This window comes from Zootoca vivipara, chromosome 17 (assembly GCF_963506605.1).
Source record: "Zootoca vivipara chromosome 17, rZooViv1.1, whole genome shotgun sequence".
In the NCBI taxonomy this organism is placed as follows: Eukaryota; Metazoa; Chordata; class Lepidosauria; order Squamata; family Lacertidae; genus Zootoca; species Zootoca vivipara.
In genome coordinates, this window is record NC_083292.1 from 38,341,941 (window position 1) to 38,365,136 (window position 23,196).

The 23,196-nt window shown below is 47.5% G+C and overlaps 1 protein-coding gene across 7 annotated transcripts; it reads right to left on the bottom strand.

The window, feature by feature from the left end:
* Positions 1-4,005: 4,005 nt before the first annotated feature.
* Positions 4,006-20,291, bottom strand: PIP5K1A (phosphatidylinositol-4-phosphate 5-kinase type 1 alpha). 7 transcript variants are annotated; one of them, XR_009556939.1, is made up of 14 exons: positions 19,559-20,171; positions 17,876-17,993; positions 17,275-17,427; positions 16,724-17,023; positions 15,743-15,948; positions 14,641-14,724; positions 12,975-13,023; positions 12,233-12,317; positions 11,155-11,292; positions 10,269-10,398; positions 8,432-8,460; positions 6,623-6,674; positions 5,142-5,226; positions 4,006-4,173 (listed from the first exon to the last, which is right to left on the bottom strand). XR_009556939.1 is itself a non-coding variant. In XM_060269876.1 (14 exons), the coding sequence occupies exons 1-14, from the start codon at positions 19,789-19,791 to the stop codon at positions 4,171-4,173; spliced, it is 1,680 nt and encodes a 559-aa protein (XP_060125859.1). In that variant the 5' UTR covers positions 19,792-20,288; the 3' UTR covers positions 4,006-4,170. The 7 variants fall into 7 exon arrangements, 5 of the variants coding, with proteins under 5 accessions (XP_060125859.1, XP_060125860.1, XP_060125863.1 ...); XM_060269876.1 differs by lacking the exon at positions 6,623-6,674 and adding an exon at positions 7,762-7,828 and having other exon boundaries at positions 19,559-20,288; XM_060269877.1 differs by having other exon boundaries at positions 8,392-8,460; positions 19,559-20,287.
* Between the last annotated feature and the right edge of the window lie 2,905 nt (positions 20,292-23,196).

Genomic DNA, 23,196 nt, shown 5'->3' on the forward strand with positions numbered 1-23,196 from the left:
CAGCAGAACAGCCAATTTACCACAACACTACACCATTGCAACATCTGTGCTTCTGATTCTTTGGGATTGAAACATACATACAGTGGTACCTCGGGTTACAGACGCTTCAGGTTACAGACTCCGCTAACCCAGAAATAGTACCTCGGGTTAAGTACTTTGCTTCAGGATGAGAACAGAAATTGCACCGTGGCGGCAGTGGGAGGCCCCATTAGCTAAAGTGGTACCTCAGGTTAAGAACAGTTTCAGGTTAAGAACGGACCTCCAGAACAAATGAAGTTCTTAACCAGAGGTACCACTGTACCACAAAAAATAATTAGTTTTGTGTCATGAGACTGAAACTGGGTCTACTAGCCTCAAAAACTAAGCAACGTGGACTACACATTCGTTTCATAACAGATCCATACCTAGGTTAGAGCATCAGGCTAGGACCCGGCGGAGACCCAGGTTCAAATCCTCCCACTTGCCCATTAGAAAAAATGTCTCTGCTACCCTTACAGGCCAAGGCTGCGAAATGTTTTTGGCTCTATGGTCCAGAAGATCCTTCTTCCTTGTGGGCCAAATCTGGTGGCTGGGTCAGCAGGGCCACCGACCTGTCAATCACCTGACATCACAAAGTGGAGGTATGGGTACATCCCAGAGTCAAGGCGGGATTTAATGGCGCCCTCCTGCCCATCAAATGACATCATGAGAGACATCAGCTGATGGACATGGGTTGGGACCCAGCAACCCTCTGATGTAGGCTTAGAGCAAGTGTTGGGGAATGCCTTCAGCATGAGGGCCACATTGCCTTCTAAATAACCTTGAGGGCCAGAGGCAAAATGGGCGGAGCAACTAATGCAAATTTGATATTTGTCCAGGCTAGTTTTGAACCACGCCCCAATCTATCCTCAAGCTACAAGCAAGAGACATAAACAGAGTTCACGAAGCATGCAGGCTACTTAGGGGTTCAAAGCAGGAACCAAGAACTGTGTGGCTTGGGGAAAATTTGGATAGTGACATGGAGGGAATGTAAATGACTAAATTCCAATTCCACTCTTCCTTCTCCTCCATGGAGTTCAGAGCGGCAGGCACACATCTTCAATCCTCGCCTCCTTTCACACTTTACAACCTTGCATGGTAGGTTGGGTTTCAGGCTGCAAGGCCACCTCCGTTTCTGCTTTGCGACCAAGTTTATCATGCAAGAAAATCTCCTGGATCTCTGCCCCCCAGAGCAAGGGAAGAGATCCAATCCTGGGTGGGGTAAGAGCCCCATCGGCGCCTTTCAGCGGCGGGACACCCTACTTGCAAGTAAGGAGACCTCAGGGAGCAGGCAAGCATAATGTGGGCATAAAAGAGACGCACATGATCCAAATGACAACAATGTACAAATGCAGTAGCAGAGGCGGACACTCTTAAAAGAAATAAAGACGGCTTTATTGGACTGAGTAGCATACTGCATGTTACGCCCCATCGTGTCCGACAGATGAAGCTGATAAAACAAGTGTGGGTTGTTGTTGTTTTGAGAGAGCGAGGGGAAGGGGGTTTCAACATCCACTTGAACAGGCAATGATATGCCTCAGAGTCACAAGGGGCGAAGTTACAAAAATCCACGGCACGGCACATCGAGATGGGTGGCTACAAGGATGCTTGGACAGGTCCAGAACCCAACCGTGCATTCATTCATTCACTCTCTCTCTCTGCGCCAGAAACAAGTCATGGATGTGGCTGCGTGAAGCGGCTGGTCCTCAGTTGTCCCGCCTCCGATGAGGGGAGGTAATGGCAGTTAGTCCCAGCGCTGAATGAGAAACCAGTCCCACTCACTTCTTGAGGCTGATGTGGAGCTTTTCAAAAAAAGATACAAGGCGTGGCTTGTCTCCCCACCCCCAATTCTTTTAAAACACCAGAACTTGTGCTTGCTGCTTCCTTAAAACCCAGTCAAAGCAAAGTCATTAAATCGTAACACTATAGAAATAATCCCACTCCTCTCACCTCACCTTTTTTTTTGGGGGGGGGGTTGGGGTGTGTGGAAGTATACACTTAAATACAACTTCATAAATATTAACATTATGGGGAAAAAACCAAACCAAAAAAACCTTGTGTTCTTTTCCTCCTTGCGGGACAAAAATAGACGATTCTGGGGATGTTTCCGAAGAGTCAAAGGGTGTCTAATATAGACATTTACTTAAAAATATAACTCTTAAAGAGAATTGTGGAGAGGGCAGGGTAAGGCAAGGAAGTAATTTCTCCAAACACAAAGCTGTGTTGTCACCTGGAGTTCTGTATGGCTAGAAAAACTGCAGGAATTTAACTACTTTTCTGCATTATGAATGCAAAATAGGATTTGTCCATGTCCCTACTTTGTTTGCTTGTTTAAAAAATAGAATCAACCAATTATGCCCGACATGTCATGCTTCCTGATCTCTTCACCAAATTTAAGAGACCAAGAGTGCTCCGTTCGCCCTTCCTCCCCCCCTTTTCAGAGTTAAACAAGGTACACTTGTCAAGCCTGGGCCGAGTATAACGGCTAACCCTGGCTGTCCCTAAGGTGCAGCCCACCTGTGAAAAGCTAACTGTGGGTAGTCAAAAATTGGCTACATCCACATCAGGCACTGAAAAAAAGGGGGGGGGTTATGTGAACTTGTGGGGCACTCCCTGTTCCTTACAGAAAAAAGAAAGTGTTTTGCTTCAAGTTTAGGTTCCGGTGGAACGGAGGGAACTTCCGCTATACATCAACATTTTAAACAGAATAAAACCAGCCTGTTTTCATAAGCCTCTAAGCTTCTTACTGTGATTACTGACAACAGGGGAGATATAAAAAAATACATTTAGGAGAAATATAAATTCTCTTGGTGGAATTCTCTAGGGAGGAAAGGGCTGTCATAATTTCAACTTGACCGTAAATGTAGAACATTACTTTAAAAAAAGTATGGCATGACACATGTTCCAAACTGCAGAAGGGGCTCCTGTTTGGAAAATTTAGTGATTCTCTCACTAAAATTTTGTGCTGCCTTCTTCCCCGCTCTCTCTCCCCCTAATTTAAAGACCTAGTTGCTTTCTTCATAGTTGAAGGGCATCGCAACTTGGAACGGGGTAGGAAACTTTCACTACGTACAAAGGAGGAAGTGGGCTGTTTTTATAAAGCAAAAGGAGCTGGAACGCTGGAAGATATATGTGTGTGTGTATATGTATAATTAAAAAGAAACAAACCAGAAACCAGGGAATTTCAAAATTTTCTTTTTTTAAAAAAAGGAGGTTTATAAGTCTGGAGTCCCTTAAAGGACTTAATACTGAGAAAGGGAGGTGTCTTCCTCCCTCACAAAGGCCAGGGGAGATTAAGTTTGGTCCGCTAGTAAAATGCTGAAGGCTTAAAAACCAGCATCTGGCCATTTTTGCTTCTGAGCAGACGTGCTTACAGTGCTTCTGAGCAGACGTGCTTACAGTAGAGTTTAAAGGGGGTGAGGTGCTATCGCTTGCACTAAAATAAAAAGCAAGATTTAAAAATGTGCAAGACATCATTGGATGTGTGACCCGCCCCCACCAAGAGGATAGTTTCTCCATTGGACCCCTTGGAGAAAAGGCTGTTCTTGGTGCATCGGAAGTTTCTTGACCTAAAAACGACATACTTTAAAAAACAAGAACCTAAAGAACCATCACCCCAATACGGCAGTTTGAAAGGGGGGGGGAGTTTTAAATACAAGTTTAAAATAAAATGTCAATGTTCATATTTTTGCAAAGCGTTCCAAGTGGGGCAAGACCAACAGATACCCTGATTCCCCCCCCCCCCCGCTCCCGTGAAGGATCGGGAACACAGAGAGGAGCCCCTTCGCAGCATCAAGACGTTCTCTGCTCAGGCATTTGGGACCACCTAGAAGGGTACCTGTCCCTTCTTGAGACACAGCCTGGAAAACCCTTGTGGCTCAGGGAAGGCTCTTCTGCCTGCGCCAGAGGAAACCTAGGGTCCCCCATCAGAGACCCGGCGGACTTCAGGAACGTTGGCGGATAACACTACTTTGCCGCAGGTGTGTGTGAGAGAGGGGCTGAGCCCCCCGTTTTGTCTGTTCGGATCACTTAAAAGTTCTAGGTATCAGCAGCCTGGGAAGGGCTGGAGGTTCAGTGCTCCACAGACAACGCAGAGTGTGTGGAGGAAAGTCTTCCGCTCATGTCTAAAGAAGGAATCCACCCCATGATATTTCACTGCAAAAAGAAAGAAAGAAAAGGGAGTTAGGCAGGTTTCAGGAAGATTGTGCCTGCAGCTTAGGAGAAGATTTCTGTGGTGGAGTGATGCATTGTGGGAGAAAAGGATATGCTGTTTTTGGAAAGAGGCAAACTGAAATATCCTTGGGAAGAAATGAGGATTTTAAAAAAGTGGAAAGTAGTACCAGTTCTGAATGACGGGGATCAGGAGCTTGGCAGTACACCTAAGAGAGTGCAAATACTAAATCGAGTTTGGTTCTGATCTTCTGGGGTTTGATTTAACTACTGTGGCTAAAAAACGGAACTTCTCTTGAGTTGCCCTGGAAGTGGGAACTCCCTTAACAGGGCAGCTGCAAGCAGCAGCGTAACTCGAACTCCCTGCCTATTGAAAGCAGCACCTTCTCTGTACTCTTTTTGGTTTAGACAAGCCTTCCCAGACTTGGATGCAGAATGTGGATGTATGTTTTAATGTGTTTTTAGCTGATGTTCATCTTTTGAACATTTTAATAGTTGTTTTTATGGATACAGTCATACCTCTGAAGTCGAACAGAATCCGTTCCAAAAGTCCATTCGACTTCCAAAGTGTGGCTTCTGATTGCCTGCAGGAAGCTCTTGCAGCCAGCCAGAAGCCGCAGAAGCCTCGTTGGATGTCCGGCTTCCAAAAGAACACTCGAAAACCAGAATACTCACTTCCAGTTTTCGATCGTTCAACTCCCAAGACGTTCGGGAGCCAAGGTATGACTAATTCTACTGTTTTATTCTCTTTGTAAACTGCTTTGGGATTCTTCTTCTTTTTACAATACAGTGGTGTGTAATTTTATTAAATAAATAAGCATAGGCAAAGTCAACTAGGGGTCCCCGAGTGCCTGAGGTTTGCCAGTGCTTTTCGTGAGTTCCAAGAGTCCAATGCAGCTGCCAGGAGGGCACCAAGCTGGTGACCCCTCCTTCTCTTAAAAAAGACAACTTACAAAGCTGATCTCCGTCTCTGGCAAGTCTTCAAATTGCTCCGTCAGCTCAGAGGGACGTCCTGGTGCGGAGGGTCCTGGAGAAATGCTGGGTGGGGGCAGAGGGGAGAAAAGAAGATGCTTTAAAAAAGGCCGCTATGATTATGAAGTGTACCCTCCCCAGGTTACACCGCAAAGGCTGCTCAAAAACAGGACTGGTGTTCGTTTATGGTACCAGCTTTCATGGGCAGGTGTTTGCTACAAAGGAATCCCTTTCCTCCCCATAAGTGGCCAGCTGATCAGTAGTAAGGGCTTCTCCCCCAAAGAACCCCACAGCTGTATCAGGCCAAAGGAGGTTCATCTTGTCTAGATTCCTGTTCTCACAGAGCCCAACCAGATGCCCCCAAGGGAAGCTCTTTAGCAGCATGTGAGAGTCAGAGAAGAGGGGACCATCAAGATGCAAGGAGCTTCCTGCTGGTTCCCAGAGGGGTCTCAGGGCTGCTGAGCCTTTCCTTCGCCTCCACTGCAGGAAGGGGAAAGATCAGCTCCTTGTTGATTAGTTTAACCCACAACACACAGGAAAAAATCTCAGCCAAACCAACTGGTAAAAACCAAAGCTTCCTCCCCATTCATCATTTCCATGGAGGGTGGTGGGGAGGGGGCATTTGAGAAGTCAAAAACTTTATTGCTGCTAACAAGAGTAACTCTTGAAGCACACGGGGATGAAAGGTGGGATCTTATTTCTATACAGCTGCTTGCTTAGCTCTTCCCAGGTTCCTGTTGCTCTTTCTCTGATCTTGCTTGTTTTGAATCCAGTTAACTTCTCCAGACCAATTCTCTGCCCCAACCTGAACCAAGAGAGAGTTCAGCTGCAGAAAGAAGCTGATCTCACTAGAGAGAGAAAGTCTGTGTCTTGGCTGCAGGTGGCAGTTTGATGGGATCTGGGCATAGCTGTCAAGTTTTCCCTTTTTTAAAGGCAAATTCCCTTATGTTGAATAGGCTTCATCGTGAGAAAAGGGAAAACTTGACAGCTATGGATTTGGGGATCATCTATAAAAAATAAATGAAAATTGCTGCAAGCAGCAAACCTCCCCTTCTCCCTGATGAACTAGCTTTCTACATGCAGGAGAATTAAAACTGTGCAAAAGTCTTGAGTGAAAAATTTCTGGCTGAGCAGGAATTAGATTTTGCTGAATGTGACTCAACATCCCACGAAAGAGGGGAAAAAACCCAAACCCAAGGCAGTTTCCAACTTGCAATTCCACGCCGGGGGGAGGGGTCTGTGCCTTAAGGGATGGGGGTGACCACTATCTGTGGCCCTGCAGAGATTGCTGGAACTCCCAACTCCCATCAACCAGCACAGCCAACATTCAGGGATGATGATAATGATGGGAACTGTAGTCTGGCAACATCTGGAGGTCCAGAGGTTCTTCCCATTCCAGGGTATTATTGGGACACCGCACATTGATGCCTTCCTTGTCTGACAGGGTGAGTTTTTCACCTACTTGGGAGAACGTTGAACTAGCTACCTCTGAAGATAAGCTGTTTTCCTGTGACCTATGTGGAGATCAAGAGACAGACCTTTCATCATTCCTTAGACGGCTGTACTCTATTAAACACACACCAGTGACCCCCCACCTCCTTCCCTTCCCACAAGATCTTCCGGGTCAAGGAAACCTCTTCTTTTAAAAAGTAAAAAAGGCAAGTGATGGCACCCTCTCTAAAATGTGCTGCATTTCTATAGCCTGTTTCAGCTAAGAAAACACGCTATGTGCTGTGACAGCCAAGAAGGGAGATGGCAGAATAGGGGGGGCGGGGTATTTGTGTAGCAAGGAACAAAGGAAGAAGCCTGCTTTTAAAACATTTTTTTTGCCAGCTTTTTAAAGCTTACTTTACTTTGTGCAAAACACAAACTGGCCTTTTCACAAGGTGGCACAAATACCTAGCTCCAATCCCACCCCCCCACCCCCCAATCTTCACAGGGGCTGGGAGAAGCTCTTCAAAATTGGGACAATGGGGGTCATCTAAAAGTGGATGAGAAAGAGAAGGAGGAATGTGTTGTGGAAGAACCCCAAGGGGTCAGTGCAAGGCAGGAAGGTGGTCAGGTGAACTGCTCACAGCCAACGCTGTTTCCCTGCCTTTGAAGCAGTGGCACCCAAACTCCAGAACACAATCCCCAGGGAGGCTCCCCTTGATGCTGTTTCGAGGACAGGATAAACTGCCTTGGTCCCCCCCCCCAGGTGTTTTTGATCCTGCCTTTTCATTTCTGTGCAGTCTTCACACACCTCTCTCAAAACGTATCATTTGTATGTTTTGATTGTGGCTGTTGTTTTCTTAAGATGTCCTGGAGATCTATTTGAAGGGTAGGGCGGAAACCCCCAAAATAAAAGAAGTTGGCTGACAGGAGCTTATCGTGCCTTTTTTATTTCTTTAATCCCATAATCTGTTCCGAGGCCTACAGAGAAGGGGTGCTAAAAGCACCTCCTAAGGGCTTCCTGGTGTGTGTAAAGACAGACAAAGTAAGGCAGTCTCCACCTCCCTTAATCTATGAGCAATTTTCTTTTCCTTTTGGAACAGTTTTTGAACTTGTCAATAAATAGAACAAAAGTGCCCCACCGGCTGGTCTGCGTATGTCTCATCTCACCTACGGCTACTGCTGAGGCTGAACCTGGTCTTGCTAAAACACATGTCTGCATAGCTCTGCCTGTAACCTAGGCAAAGATTAAAAGGGGAAGGGGGAAGGGTTAATTAAGTGCATCATTCTATATGGGCAAGGCTGAAAACACAGCTGGACACCAAGCTGTGAGAAACCCAGGGAAGCCATCTGAACAGCAGCCAGGCCCAGCCTTTAGAGTCTGCTTTCTGGGGCAGCTAGAAGCCTGGATGGCTGACTGGGTGGGCAGGGAGGCAGGAATAGCAGCTTCGCTGGATCAGACCAATGGCCGATCTCAAATCCAGTATCCTTCTTTCCCAGACGTCTCTGGGGATCTTTTGGGTCCACATTGTGGGGTGCTCTCCATCCCAGGTGTGGGTAGGCTGGGCCGCAATCAACAGGAACCTTTGCAGGATGGTTAAGGATGATGGGGAGGGCAGGGAGGAGACAAGGCATGGATTCCTGCTCTGCCCATGCCACGTACAGTCACAGCAAAGAGGCATTTCAGCACAAGTTAAGAATAATTCAAACATCACCCAATTAGGACAGCAGAAAAGCCCCTCCTCAAGTTCAAAGGTGAAAAAGAGACAGCTACTAAGGTCTTGGCCCCCCACCCCTCACCTAGGGAAGGAGCTCTCTGGAGTCGGATCCATTGAGGTACCTGATTTGTGCACTTCCACTCCTATCGACCTAAACAGAGAAATAAAAAGAGAGAGAAAGATGGAGAGCATGCCTGATTCTCAGTGGCAATGAACTGAGTGGTGAGGATCTAGGAATCTGAGCTGCTTTGCACAATACTTTTTGGAAAAGGAGGGGAAAAACAAAACAGCTAGCATGGCTGAACCAAGAGAAGAAAAGTTCATATATATTCTCCCTCTTTTTTCCTCCTTTATCCTGGAGAAGAATCCCACCCCTGCTATTCACAATCCAATTTCCAAGCTGCTGATTCAGCAAGAGATGCAAATAAAATTGTAATCATTAGTCCAGGAGGGATTTCCCCCACCCTTAAAAAAAAAAACCAGCAGGTGGAGCTGCTATTAGCCCCCCACCCAGCATCACCCCTTTTTTATTTCCTTAAATCTCCTCTTCTCATTACATATCAGGAGAGGGAATTTAAGGAAATACAAATGGGGGGTGAGGCTGGGTTGGGGATTGGTGATAAAGCAACAGAGAGGGGAAGGAACATTACATGAAAAGGGTGGCGAGAGAGAAATTAAGCTAGCGTGGTATATTTGTGTCAAGAAAGCGCAATTGCATTTCATCCAATAAAGTGCAAAAGGGGGGAGAAGCAAGACAAGACAGACTTTTTAACCACAACTGATGAGTGACTTCAATTAAGCGCCCTCAACAAAACCTGACAGCTCCCCACCTGAAGCTGTGATTTCCCTCATCTCTGTCTGTTCATGCCGTGCAAATTTATATTTTTAAAGGGGAGATTCCCAAGTGCAGGGGGTGGCTCAGGTCACAAGGCCCCCGAGCAAAACTGCTTTTGGCGAAGAGCCTGTTGCAATTAAAACAGGGACTTTTTAAAAAAGCTAGTCGTAAATGGCAATACTGCTGGTCGTGCAGCTGAAGACTAAGCTTAGCAGGGTGGGCTGGGCTAAATACAGGAGTAGTTTTGAACTCGCACACCAAAATCCTCTTGCCCCGCAAGGCAAATCTTAAGATATTGAAGATGTTGCCAAGGGTCTTTGTGACATTTGTGACAAAACAACCAGTCTAGATTGGTGTTCTGCCTGGACACTGGGGCATCAAATGTGGTTTGCAGCCTGCTTGGGTGTTTGTTCCTAAGCAAGGAGAGGTTGCGAGGGAGAAGTGAAGTCCTAATCCTACAGCTTCTCGTAACACTCCCCCCCCCCGAAAAGCCCTTGGGGAGCTCTATGAACAGACCAACTGAATCAGAGCAAAAGTCTGTCTGCTTTGGTTTCCTGTCCAAGCAGATGCCTTCCCTGAAAAGCTCACAAGCAGGATGCGAAGGCGAGAGCCCCCTGCACACCCACACCCCTGAAATTCTGTAGTTTCCTGCCTCTGAACCTTGGGTGCGGCCTGGTGTCTGTGTCCCTCATCTCCCTGTTGAACTTTGACATAGTTGACTAAAGGTCGATGAGAGCAGGCAGGCCCCACTCCTTGAGGGATGACAGCTGGCCCACCAGCTGCCAGCTTCGAAGGCAAAAAGAAGGGGGGAGAAGAATGCAAACCACAGCCAAATAAATTTGCTCTATTACAGGGGAGGGGAGGGATCAAAGGATTGGTGCAGCACACCTCAGTCACTTTCCCAAGGCACCCACTTCCCATCAGGGAAAGCCAGCTGCAAATCTGGGCTGCCATGACCACTGCCTGCAGATCCTCAGCCCTAGATCGCAGGATGTGACAGTTAATTTTGTAATAAAATAAACCCACTCTCACTACAAACAGTCTTACGGCAGACTGGTTTCCACACGTGCATGTACGGAAAACCTGCGAGTCAACAAGAAGCCAACAGCCAGACCCAGCCTTACCTGTTGGCTGGTGAATCGTGGCTTCTGCTCCCCAAGGAGGAGGTGGATAAGGTTGTGGCAGCTGAGTCGCTGTTTATTTCCTCTGCAAGGGGAGTGTGGGGGAGAAGGTCAGGGCGGCCCAGCTGGGAACCTGAGGAAGAGGGAAAAGGGGTGCTCAAGCTTTAAAGCTGTAATTTGAGGACATTGTAATTTGGCATCTTCATCTCCCTGTTCTTCCTTCCATGCCTTAGCCTGGAATCTGCTAGGAGGAACTGCCCTTGGCTTCTCATTCACTCCCAGCCGGGGGGGACCCTTGGTGTTGTTCCGTGCAGTAGATGGAAGAGGCTTCAACAACAGATCCCTGCTTCACTTTAGATAGTACCATAGGAAACTGTTTTGTACCAAGTCAGACCTTTGGGCCAGCTTGCTCAGTGGTGTCTACACTGATTGGCAGCAGCTGCTCTCCAGAGCTCCATGGCTCTCTCTCTCAGCCCGGCCTGGAGACACCATTGGGGATTGAACCTGGAACAAAATGTTCTACCCACTTCCTCTGGGTCTCTGCCCTACCCCACTCCATCCCAGACTAGTTTGAACAGCATCATGCTCAGAAAGACAAACAGAAGCCCCCCCCACTAAATCCACCACTGGGCAGAGCCATTACGCACGGAAGGGGCATGAAAGAAGAGTCTGGATCCCCCAACAGGTCTTTTCCCTGTCTCTGCGGAGGGTTTTTATGCAGGGAGCATGAAACCTCCCCGCCTGAAGCATGAAATGTTGCAGCCAAGCAACTGATGAAGACACATCTGGGTGTCGCCACAGCTTGTCAGGCTGGGACAGGCAGGAAGGCCTTGGTCCTGACATGCCTCCCCCCCCAACTCCTCCCCCCAACCTCTGGGGAGCCACCAACCTTGCTCGATTTCCGCCTCCATCGTGAACTGCGCTTTTGCCTCGCACAGCCCTTGCACCTGGGATGGGGCGCCACCCTGGCCTGGCCGCCGGGGAGGTCCTGCACCAGACCGGCTCTTTTTCGAAGGGGAAGATTTAACTTTGAAAGGGAAAGAGAAACCAGAGACGTGTATACCAGATGTAGCCTTATTGGCAGCCTTCGTCTTGCCTATTAAGCAAGGCGCAAGGCTTAACACAAACAAAATATAGGGGTGGAGGGGGGTACTCAAATCACTTGAAATAGAAAGCCTTTTAAGTAGCTGTGACTCAACAATAACCAAGTTAGGACTGGGGTGTGTGTGTGTGTGTGTGTGTGTGTGTGTGTGTGGAACTGAAATGTCCAACATACTGTAGTTCAGTGGCTCACTTTGGGATGCTCTCTTTGGGGAGAGACCACGGTACAAATCCCCACTCAAGCCCAGCAGCCTTAACCAGATAGGCTGGAGAGTCAACCCAGGGGCCATCGATAGGCAAAGTCGGGCACTATGACTGAGCTTCAGCCTCTCTCCCTAAACATCCCAACCAAAAAGCCAAACTGAGAGGTTTCAATGGCTTCTCGACCACCTGCGGCCTTCTGGGCGCTGTTGGACTCCCATCAGCCAGCATGGTTATTGCTTGTCAAGGTTTTTTAGAAGCTCCAATGGTTTCTTATTGTCTTAACTCTGCAATTATTTTTAATTTGTACTGCTCTAACTTTTTGATGTTTGTCTCCCTGGGCTCCTTTGGGAGGAAGGGCAGAAAGTAGTAGTAGTAATAATAATAATAATAATAATAATAATAATAATAATAATAATAGGAATGGTGATAGGAGTCCTGCAAACATCTGGAGAGACAAAAGTCCCATGCCCTGGACTAAGAACTGCTTAGATTATGTACCATCCAGTATGGCAGGGTTTATTTTGGGTCCGCTGGGAATCCTTCCAAGGCATCAATGCAGCAGAATTGTCACACTATTTTCAGAGATGGCCCAGAAAAGCCTGCTAGAGTTCCACCCACCCAGAACAGGGTACGTTTGTGACCAGTGAACCCAAGTAACTTACAAGGGATTTTCTTGAAGACAATGTTACACATGAACCGCTGGAATCTTTCTGCATAAAAACTGGGCCGGTGAACCGAAACTGTATCCTGCAATGAAGAGCCAAACAGCAAAGAGTCACATCAAGTAAACAAGGATGAAAGCAAAAAAAAACCCCAGGCAACAAAATTTAAATCGGAATAAAACCAGCAACAATTTGCCCACATAGTAGAAAAAAGCAACCTCAAAAACTGACATCTACACAATACATGGCCAGAAAAAAAACTGATCAGAAAATGATTAATTCATAACAAAAGGGCCCATTGTAGGCCAGAAAATTCTGGGAGCAAAAAAAGTAAAAAACTGGTGCCCAAAAAAGATGTTTGGTGCCAGGTGGGCTTCTCTGGAGAAACCACCCCAAAAGCATTAAGGAGAGTTCACCTCAAAAGCATCGTTCTATTTACTGAAAACAACAACAAACTATTACAACATCTAGTTCTAGGAAGAAACTCAAGGCAGCTAACAAATAAAAAAAACACCACAAAATGCCTGGATCCTTGCATCTGCAGGCTCTGGTCTCCCCACACACCCCAAAGAAATGATGGCCAAAATTGACATACAAAAGCGGGGGGAAGGGAATAGCGTTCTCTCTCTCTCCTTTACACCCCGCTTTCCTCCAGCTTCAGAAGTAAAGCAAACAATCGTCACCACCCAGCACTTCCCAGACAAGACAGAACAACAAGAAGCAGTGGGTTTTGGCTGCTCACCCCATCATGAACAAGGGCTTTCCACGAGTGCTCCAACTTCTTAATGAACCTAGTAAGGAAGATTTTGAAAGGTGGAGACAAGTTAGCCTCACAGATTTTAAGATCAGTGCATTTTTTTGAGGGAGGGCAGAAGAAGAGGAGACGAAGCAACCTTCTACTCTTCCTAACCCCATGTTTTGTCCACTGGCCTGCTATCCAACTTGCCTGTAATCCAAGCCTCCCAAATTCAGCTTCCTTCCAGAGGGACACTCTAGGCCTCGCCAGGAGGATTATCTTGTCTGCTCCTGGATCCCCTGGTTTTGCTATTCCAATTCTTAATAAATAAAATGGCTGATTCTAAACATGTCTGGTTAGCCTCGAATCTCATACACAAACCAGGCTGATTTCTACTTTTGTGGGTTTTTCTTTTTCTGCACGCACACACACACACACACGCACACACACACCCCTCACTCTGAAGTTTAACTGGCTGCAACTCACCACCAAGTGGTTTGTTGCCTTGGCGCCACAGAAACACTTTGCTAACAGTGCAATACATTGAGAAAATTCCTGGCCAGAGCAAGCCACCGCCTGCTCCCTTTCCTCTCGCTGACTTCCACCCCATGTTATCACTTCCTGTACACTTCCCTCGGCACAACAACTCAACCTGATGTGCAGCCTAATTTGTGAGGGCTTGCCCGCTCAGCCTGCTTAGTCAGTCTTAATTACTTCCAGAGAGCAGGAGATTCATTGCTTGCCCTTTGCTATTTTCCTAGGTGGCGAAGGCAGCCCTGCACCTCTTTGGGCTCCCTTCTGACTCCCGCACTGACGGCTTTAATTGTCAGGCTTTAGCCTGCTGAACTGATTGCCTCTGCATCTCCTCACAGCCACAGTAAGTTTTGTATCTGGGGGAATGCAAGGCAGCAGTTTTCCTTGGAATTGAGATAAAATCCCAACGCAGAAAAGCCCAGCCCTTAGGGAAGGCCAAGACCTGTCCCTTTCAGAGGGGTCCTCTAACTTCTAGATGGGAATTGGGAGTCTAGCCACATCTGGGGAGCCAGCAGTTAGCCACATCAGAGGTGGGGAACTACTTGTCAACCCAAGGGCTGTTTTCTTCTCCATGGCAAGACTTTGGGAGTGAGGGCACACACGCCAGTGGTAGATGGGGCCAGAGGTCAGAGCAGGAGGAGCAATGGACTGGTCTTTGTACAGTCCAGCTATGCAGATGCTGAAAACCTTCACACACACAAAGGCACCTCTCCCCATCCAGCCAAACGAGAGGCACGATCACAGTTCTCAAGGGGAAGGGTTCTTTTGGTGGGTGAGTCCCAAAGGCTGGGCAGAGAAGCCCAGAGGGCTGCATTTGGCCTCCAGCTTTTGCCATCTGTGATGGCCAGGGATGATGGGAGTTGTAGTCCAGCAACCTCTGGAGGACCCCAGGCTGGCAATGACTGGATGAAGTGGTAGGAACATAAGAAGAGACCTGCTGGATCAGGCCAATGGCCCATCTAGTCCAGCATCCTGTTCTCACACTGGCCCACCAGATGCCTGTGGGAAACCCACAAGGAGTATTCAAGCACAACAATCACTTCCTGGGGTTTCCAGCAACTGGTATTCAGAAGCAATACTGCCTGAAACTGTGGAAGCCGAGCAAAGCCATCACAATACAAAGATGTTGACTCCTCACCTGTAAGATTGCAGCACATCGATGATCCCCACGTAGAGAAGCAGCCTCTCCCCCTTGGCGTTCCGGGCCGGGATCCCTCCCATTCTGGGCAAGAGAGGTGAAAAGGAAAAAAGAGAAGAGTCTCAGAAGGTGCCCCAGCCCAGCCAAAAGGCATTTTCACCCACTGCTCCCACCCCTGTGGTTCAGCCCCACGCAGAGCCCATTGGGAACAGTTGGGCCTGGCTTGGCACTTGGCCAAATGCCCACACACAAAGCGGGAAAATGACTGGCTTGCAGCATGAGAACAGCCAGGTCAACAGTTTTGGGGAGAGGCATTTGGAAAGCTCTTGAACAAAAGGCTTTGTTAGGTTTGAGGCCGAGATAACCACTCCTCTGCTGTCACACGGTCTTCCCCAACCTGCTGCTCCCTCCAGTCATTTGAGATTAATGTCTCTCGGAAACCCCCAAAGCAACTGGAAATGCACTGAGTTGCACTGGTTTAATGGCTGATCTAAGGAGCCTCCGAGGGGAAGGAGCAGCTCACAGGATCCAGGGCCTGGACCTCACAATAATAATATAATAATAATTTATTATTTATACCCCGCCCATCTGGCTGGGCTTCCCCTGCCACAAGCATCTGCCTCCACCCCCCCCAATGGCTCCTATGGGTTAGAAGTATCAATCCCTCCACCCCAAGCATCTAAATCTTTTGGGGATTGCATGCACCTCTTCAGAACTCAGAGCAGTTTAGCTTCAGAGACCTGCTTCTGAAACATAACTGATCTGGCATATGGCAGCTTCCTTGGAGATAACAGATGCAGGAGGAAAAATGAAGACTGTGGCACATGAACTCTCCGGGGGCCCCATTTCAAAGGCGAGTGGTTGAGGTGCTGCCAACCCCAACCCCCATGAAATTTAGAGCTCCAACCTGTTCTCTAGGACAGCTACAGCCCACTTTTCTCATCAGCATGAAATGTTGCACGAAGTTAATCAAATATGCAGGTGTCCTTCATCTGCATAATTCAGTGCAGGCAACAAAACCAGGCTCTTCTCAAAGGGACTCAGATCATGCTCCTTGCCTGGTTGGCTAGGCACCCCCATTCCAAAGCAGCCAGAGACTTACTGGTCATCTGTTTCAATAGTGCCACCTCGCCGGGCTTCCCCTTGGATGGCCTCCATTGCTGTGGAGTACAGGGCCTTCTGGGGTGCTGGCCGCCGTGTGTCCGCCACGGCCACCCCATCTGCCACGGCACGCTCCCGCTGAGCCAGGTCGATGTTGTGGACTGCCACGAGCAAGCTGTAGTCCATGATTTTGAAGCTCTGCAAAACCTGAAGTATCAAAAGCACACAAAAGCAAAATGCTGCCGGTATGTTCTAAAAACCAGGATCTAACTAGATCGAGGTATGGGGAACTTGTGGCCCACCCCTCTCCATGGGAGCTAGAATCCAGCTAGATTTGGAAAGCATCAAGTTTCCTTCCCCTGAGCTAGCAAAGGGGAGTCTGTGTTATGTTGTTTGTTCCTAGTTTGTTTTTAGTACAGTGGAACCTCGGTTTTCAAACATAATCCATTCCAGAAGACCATTCGACTTGCGAAACATTCAGAAACCTAGGATCAAGGGGGAAGGAGGGAAGTCAAAGCTCGGCAGAGCAAAGAAAACTGTAATGATTGATAAGATGTTAAGAAGAAATTTTTTGTGTTTACTATGTTTATTATGTGTTGCTGTGTTTGTGATTGTATGTGTGGTTTGTTTTTGTTTAAATGTGTTTAATTGGAAAATCTAATAAATTGCTTTTAAAAAAAACCTAGGATCAAGGGGCGGTCAGCAAAATCCATTGACAAATGGGAAAGCATGCAGCAGAAGCTGTTAAGACTTCCAAGGCATGTTCGAAAACAGAAGCAATTACTTCTAGGTTTTCGGCATTCGGGTTTTAAATTGTTCGGCTCCCGAGACGCTCAAAAACTGAGGTTCCACTGTACTCTATTTACATTTGCAAGCTCCACACTTGCTCAGAGGCCCCAGCTGCTGCAACTCAGAGTGTGAGCAGAAGCTGCCTGGTGACCCCCGAGCCTTGGGTGGAAACAACCTTCCTCCTCCCACATACCAAGCAGTCTCTCTGCAGTGTCTTGCACAAGGCGCTGTACATGTCAGCGTCCAGGAAGAGGCCGTCGGCAATGTCCTGCATGAAATCCAGGTCCTTGTAGGTGGGGAAGACCTTCTCCCGCTCCTTCTGGGAAGCCCGGCGCTTGTAGGTGGAGCCTTTCAGGTCGTACTTCTGGTGCATGCGCACGGAGCGGGGCAGCAGGTTGTTCATCACCACAATCCGGATGTTCTTGCCGCCAGCTTGCACACAGTAGAGGCCGTAGAACTTGGGGAGGAGGGTCCTGGGGTTCTGGTTCAAGTTCTGCAATAGGGGGGGGGGAAACCCAAAGTTCTCATTCCAAAGTCAAAGGAAAATAAAGATAATAACAAGTTCAGAGCTGGATAGGTCCAAAAAGTCACCCCTCCCAGAATGAAGAGTAGTTTAAGCATCATTATATTTAATAAAACCTCTCATTCATCGTATGCTGCTTTAAAAACAAAAAACCAGGGAGACAACATCGGATTCTTCTTTCGCGTCCCAAGTCGCCCGGCTCTCCCTCCCGGCTGACTCACCATGTAGTAACCCGGCAGCAGCTTCTGCAAGAACTCTGCCTCTTTGTGCTGAACTGTTTTGATGATGAACTCGTCGTCACTGGTGACGTAGAAGATGGAGCCGCTGGCTCCGGAGTTGGAGAGCTCGATGAGGGGCTCACTGCAAAGGGAGCACTGCGGGGAGAGGAGGCAACAGAAGAAATGGAGAAGGACATTCTCACAGGCTTCTAGCCTTGCCTCTCTGGACACAATGCCAGAGTTTCGGACAAGGGGCATCCCCAGCCCCACCTGGAGATGTTAGGGATTAAAACCTGAGTGTTTTTACATGCAAGGCTGAGTTACAGCCCCACAAGAACGAAAGGCAACCGAAAGACATCCCAGTGGCGCTCTTTCTCCAAGCCAGCCCCCAATGCTCAGGGAGTTGCTTGTTCCTGCTCAATGCCGCTCAAAGTGTATAGAGACTGATCTGGATCACCCCACCAGAGTAACCTCTGTTCTGGCCGTTTTAAGTACAGCAGTCAGGCTGAAATCTACCCACTCCACCCTGTCGCAACTCATCTCTGTCTGGAGAGAAGATGGGGAATTCCTTTTTAAAAACTATCGGGCACCTGCCTCCACTCACCAGGTAGTCATCCGGCCGGATCCCAAACAGTTCACGGAAATAGCGGAAAGCGACAGGAGCGTAGGTTTTGAAGCGGAAATCGTTGTAGTGATGGGCTGGGGTGAGGTTGCTGCCTTCACTGGAGATTGAGAGGACAGAGGCAAATGAGCACCATGCTCTTTCTGAGTCGCCGCCATCTGCTAAAAGCGGCTAGTTCTCAAATCTTCGACCTGCACAGTCACTTTCCGTATCAATGCGTCTATATCTGTGGCTCTGCTATGAAACTGGTACACAGCGCAGAGGATTCTGGGAAGGCCCTAAGGAGCATCATTGGTCCACACTGGCCCGCTGAGCTAGTGCCTACACTCCTGTGTAAGCTAAAGATGCCCCCAATTATGTGCCACAAGGACACCAGTCTGTCACTCATGTGGAACCGCTGGTAATCTTTCCAGGGAGGCCATCAGGGTTCCTTGCAAGAGTTTTGCTGAAGACTGCTGAGCTCTGGAGAAACGGTGTCCCTTAGCATCTGTGTGCCACAAAGTAAAAACATTGGTGGCCCCCCAAAAGTGGGACTCTTCTTCTTCCAGTGGGGTGGGAAACTTGCACCCTCGCCCAGACACTCCTGGACTCCAGTGCCCATCATCTTTGACTATAGGTCACACTGGGCCTGGGACCCCTTTTCTTTAACTCTGTGTATAACATTGGGGTGCAAGTAGCTCTATTCTGTTGTATTTTTGAATCCCCCCTTTTAAAATGGTTTGTTTCTTATATTGTGTTCCGATGGATTTGTTAAAAGGCATTTATTGTAAGCGGCCCAGAAAATGCTATGAAATGGGGTGAGATTCAAATGCTGTAAATAAACTAATGAGAGATGGAAGCCCAAAACATCTGGATGGCTGCAAGTTCCTGTGGAGGCTCAAGGCCCCTGTGCCTTAATGTTTTGTCCACAGCATCTGAAATTCTGAGCTACCTTGTCAGCTGGGGTCTTATACTGGGACAGACCATTGGCCCACCGTGTCCAATGCTGCCTACCCTGACTAGCAGCCACTTTCAGGGAAGGGGCATATTTTATGGAAAGGGCAGTGGCTGAGTGGGAGAGTACCTGCTTCAATCCCCATGGCATCTGCAAGTAGGGTTGGGGGGGGGGATCCCCTTGGGAAACTCTGGAGTGTTGCTGCCAGTCGGTGTAACTACACTGAGTTAGATGGATCAATGGCCTGACTCAACCAGCTTCCTGTTTAAAACATTCCTTTATCCCAAACCATGAGGACTAGAATCTTACTTTATTTTTAGAGGAAAAGTCAGTGGTAAGATCACTGGTGGCTCCCCAAGTTCAATGCCCAGGTATGGCTGGGGATGTCACCTGCCCGCAACTCAGGAGAACTGCTACCAGTCAGTGTGGACAATACTAAGCTAGTCAGACCAGTGGTCTGACTCGGTATTAGGTAGCACCATCTGTTTCCTGGGTCTTGAGCCAAGCAACATGCGTCCTAGAACCTGCTCTCTGAGATGGAAATGCCAGAGGTTGAAGCTGGGAGTTTCTGCATGCGAAGCACAGACTCTCCCAGGGCTCACTGCTTGGTGCGTGTTTTATTTCTATTGGTTTTGCCATTTTTAAAAAGTGTCGCTGGACTCCCTTCTCCCATGCCCTGCCTGCTGCCTGCACTCAAGACGGGGACAACTGAAAAACGTAAAAACACTTACCCCGGGAAGAAGATGCTCTCCACTACGTAGAAATCTTGCATGAGGACATCTCGCTCTGGCTTGGTGCTCAGGCTCCCTACCGTGTGGGTGATCCCAAGCTGGATGGCACCTTTGAGGGCTGACGAAGTTGTCTGGAGGGGGAAACAGAGAACCGGCGTTAGTGTCTCCTTTGTGGGATTCCGCAAGACACCTCCAAGCACTTTCTTTTGGATGCAAGCAAAGAACACCAGCATTCCACCACGCTTTCAAAAACTCCAAATTTTACCCTAACCCTGCTAATTAAAGCATTTTTTTTAAAGGCTGAAAACTCCTCTGTAGGAGAATGGGAAAGGGAGAATTGTGGACGATAAGGCTATTGATAGTTAAACTGTGGAGAAAAAGAAGGTACAATGGTACCTCAGTTTAAGAACAGTCCTGTTTAAGAACGAATCAGTTTACGAACTCTGCAAAACCGGAAGTAGTGTCCCGTTTTGAGAACTCTACCTCGGTCCAAGAACGGAATCCGAACGGTGGAAGGGCACCAGTGGCGGGAGGCCTCATTAGGGAAAGCGTGTCTCGGTTTAGGAACGGTTTCGGTTTAATAACGGACTTCCAGAACAGATTAAGTTTGTAAACCGAGGTACCACTGTACCTTTTATCATATATGGTGGTCATGTAAGGCAATAAAGGCTTTCTGGGAAATGATATACAATGAACTGAAAATAAATGTTTAACTTTAAAATAACTTTTGTAAAAAAAAAAAAAGAAAGAGTCCCTACTAGAGAGGAATGGCAACCCAAGCTGTTAAGACTAGGCCAAAATGGCAAAACTGACTGGAAAGTTCAGGGACCAAGAGGACAAAAACTTCAAGAAAGAATGGGGAAAGTTTATAATTTATTTAGGATACCACTGCACGCAAATGAAAACATTAGCCAGATTTTAATCTCACTTGTAATTTAACAAATACTATGGACAATATGGATAGATATAAAATATAGCTATGGTCCATGGGGTCACGAAGAGTCGGACACGACTAAACGACTAAACAACAACAATGAAATAACAAGCAGTTGAAAATGTTGACAATAAGACCCATGGAGGGGATGGGGAGGAAGTCTTGAGATTCAGAGAAATCTCTTTATATGGAAATGTATTTCGTATTGTTATAAATTTATATTTGTAAGATCAAATAAAAAACAAATTAAAAAAATTAGTTAAACTGTGGAAGTCGCTCCCACAGGAAGCAGGGATGGCCACCAACTTGGATGGTTTTAAAAGAAGATTGGACAAATTTAGGGAGGATATGGCAATGGCTACTAGCCAGGATAGCTCTGCTCGGCCTCCATGGTCAGAGGCACTAATGCTTCTGAATATCCACTGCTGGAAATTGCAGGAGAGAGAGTTGCTCTTGGGCTCTTGCTTGAAGGTTTCCTAAAGGAATCTGGTTGGACACTGTGAGAACAGGATGCTGGACTAGATGGGCCACTGGCCTGATTCAGCAGTCTTATTCTTATGAGAACTTCACACAACACTGCTGAACTAGAGTTGACCACAAGATGTGGCTGTGCCAGCTACAGTCCAAAACATCTGGAGGGCCCCAGCTTCGGAAAGGCTGCATTGGAGCTATCCTACCCTTACCAAGGATTGGTGGTGGGAAGGTGCACTGAATTATAAAAGCTGTGCTGCTTACATTTCAGTGCCAAGTGACCCACCAGTTTGCCATCTTCCCTTCCCCATCTACGCTGACATTTAAGCTACCTACCAGCTGAAGAAAACACCTATCTCTGAATGGGTACAAACATAAAAGCCTGCTGGATCAGGCCAATGGCCCATCTAGTCCAGCATCCTGTTCCCTCAGTGGTCAACCAGACCAGATGCCTGTGGGAAACTCATAAGGAGCATTGGAGCACAAGAGCACTCTCCCGTGCTGTGTTTTCCGGCAACTGGTATTCAGAAGCATTGCTGCCTCCAACTGTGGAGGCAGAGCACAGCCATCCCAGCTAGCAGCCCTCAATAGCCCTCTCCTCCTCCATGAATTTGTTTAATCCTCTTTTAAAGCATCTGCTGTAAGCAATCACTTCCTCCTGTGGGAGTGAATTTCATAGTACAACTACAGTCTGCAGAAGCTTCTGCTGCAATAAATCAGCCTTTCAAGAAAGGTTCCACAAGACTTTCTGTTACATTTTTAAATAGGCAGTTTAGTCTGCAAAATAATAAAAGAAATCCAGCCGGATCAGAACATGGCAACAGGCTTTTGCTCGGCGGAGCTTTATAATGCATGCAGAACATTGGTGCTGAAAAGAACTGCGCTGGCTGCCAGTTAGTTACTAGGCCAAGTTCAAGGTGCTCATTCTGGTATTTTAATTGAGATTTTATGGCTGCGTTTTGGCTTTCCTTAAAAGAAAAAGCAATATACACATCCTTTTGATATAAAATAAAATAAATCTGCCTTGGAAAATCTGCTGGAACCTCATGACGCAAGCCGTCCCTGACCCCCCCCCCCAAGCTGCTGCATTAAAGCAAAATCCAGGTAAATATATATCTGCTACTGCCAGGCCCAGATCAGATCACCGCTTATCTTCCAAATGGCTCCAGGCGTCTTCGTCTGCAAGAAGCGCTTACGTACTATACTTTTATCTGGCTTTTTGGACAATTATCTCCTCCAACTGTGGCATGCAAATATTTAACAAGAGAAGGAGAGGGTGGTGATGTCCTGGCATTAGGCTTACACACATAGAAACAAACCAACAAGGAGGCAAGATGAAAAGGGGGCAGGGAGTGGAAGAAAAGGCCCTTGAGAAGGTAATCGACACCTCTTGGCCAGGGCTACCGGTACCAATTTGCTAGGAAAGATATAGGTAGCTGTGTTAGAGGAAATGTCAAAATCACAATAAGGTGATTTATCCTCTTTATTTGGATGGACTAACAATTGTGAGCAAACTTTCGAGGTATCGAAATTCTTCTTCAGGCAGAACGTTAAGCAAAAGGTGGGAGACAGGATAGAAAGAAAAGGCTGAACAGTCCCAAAGAATGTTGTTGGTGAGACATTTAAGATGGAACATGGGAGATACTAAGCAGACTTCAGATTATCTTTCTTGGGGTGCAGTTTGTCTGAATCAAGGCTCATAGCTAAACTCGCCCCTCACTGACTATGGGCTAGTAAGTCAGTGTGTTGCTTAACTGCAGCTCCCATCAGTCCCAGCGAGTAGGGTCAATGGTGAGGGATCATGATGGGAGTTGTAGTTCAGCAACATTCAGGGGCCAAAGGCTCCTTCCCCATGCCTGACTTAAGTTAGAGCCATGCAGAACGTTGATGGGGACAGGAGAGGCAAATGGTGGAACACCACAAATCAACAACCAGTTTTGAATGCGGTGAAACAGAGGAATTCACAAAAGGGAGAAACAAGATAAATCTGTGTATGTTGCAGGACCGAGGAGAAAAAGTAAGCACCAGCTCTATTCAAAACACATGGTCGTCTGCGGGAATGGGTGCGCCCAGGCAAGCCTGCTGCATGGTGCCCAATATTATTCATTGTTTTTTATCGAGCCTGTCGGAGAATGTGATGGAAGGACGCACCCCGAAAACGGCCTCACTGGATTCAAGTTCCGTCTCGTTTGGCAATTTATTTCTAATACCAGCCAGGCTGTGCGTCTCTGGG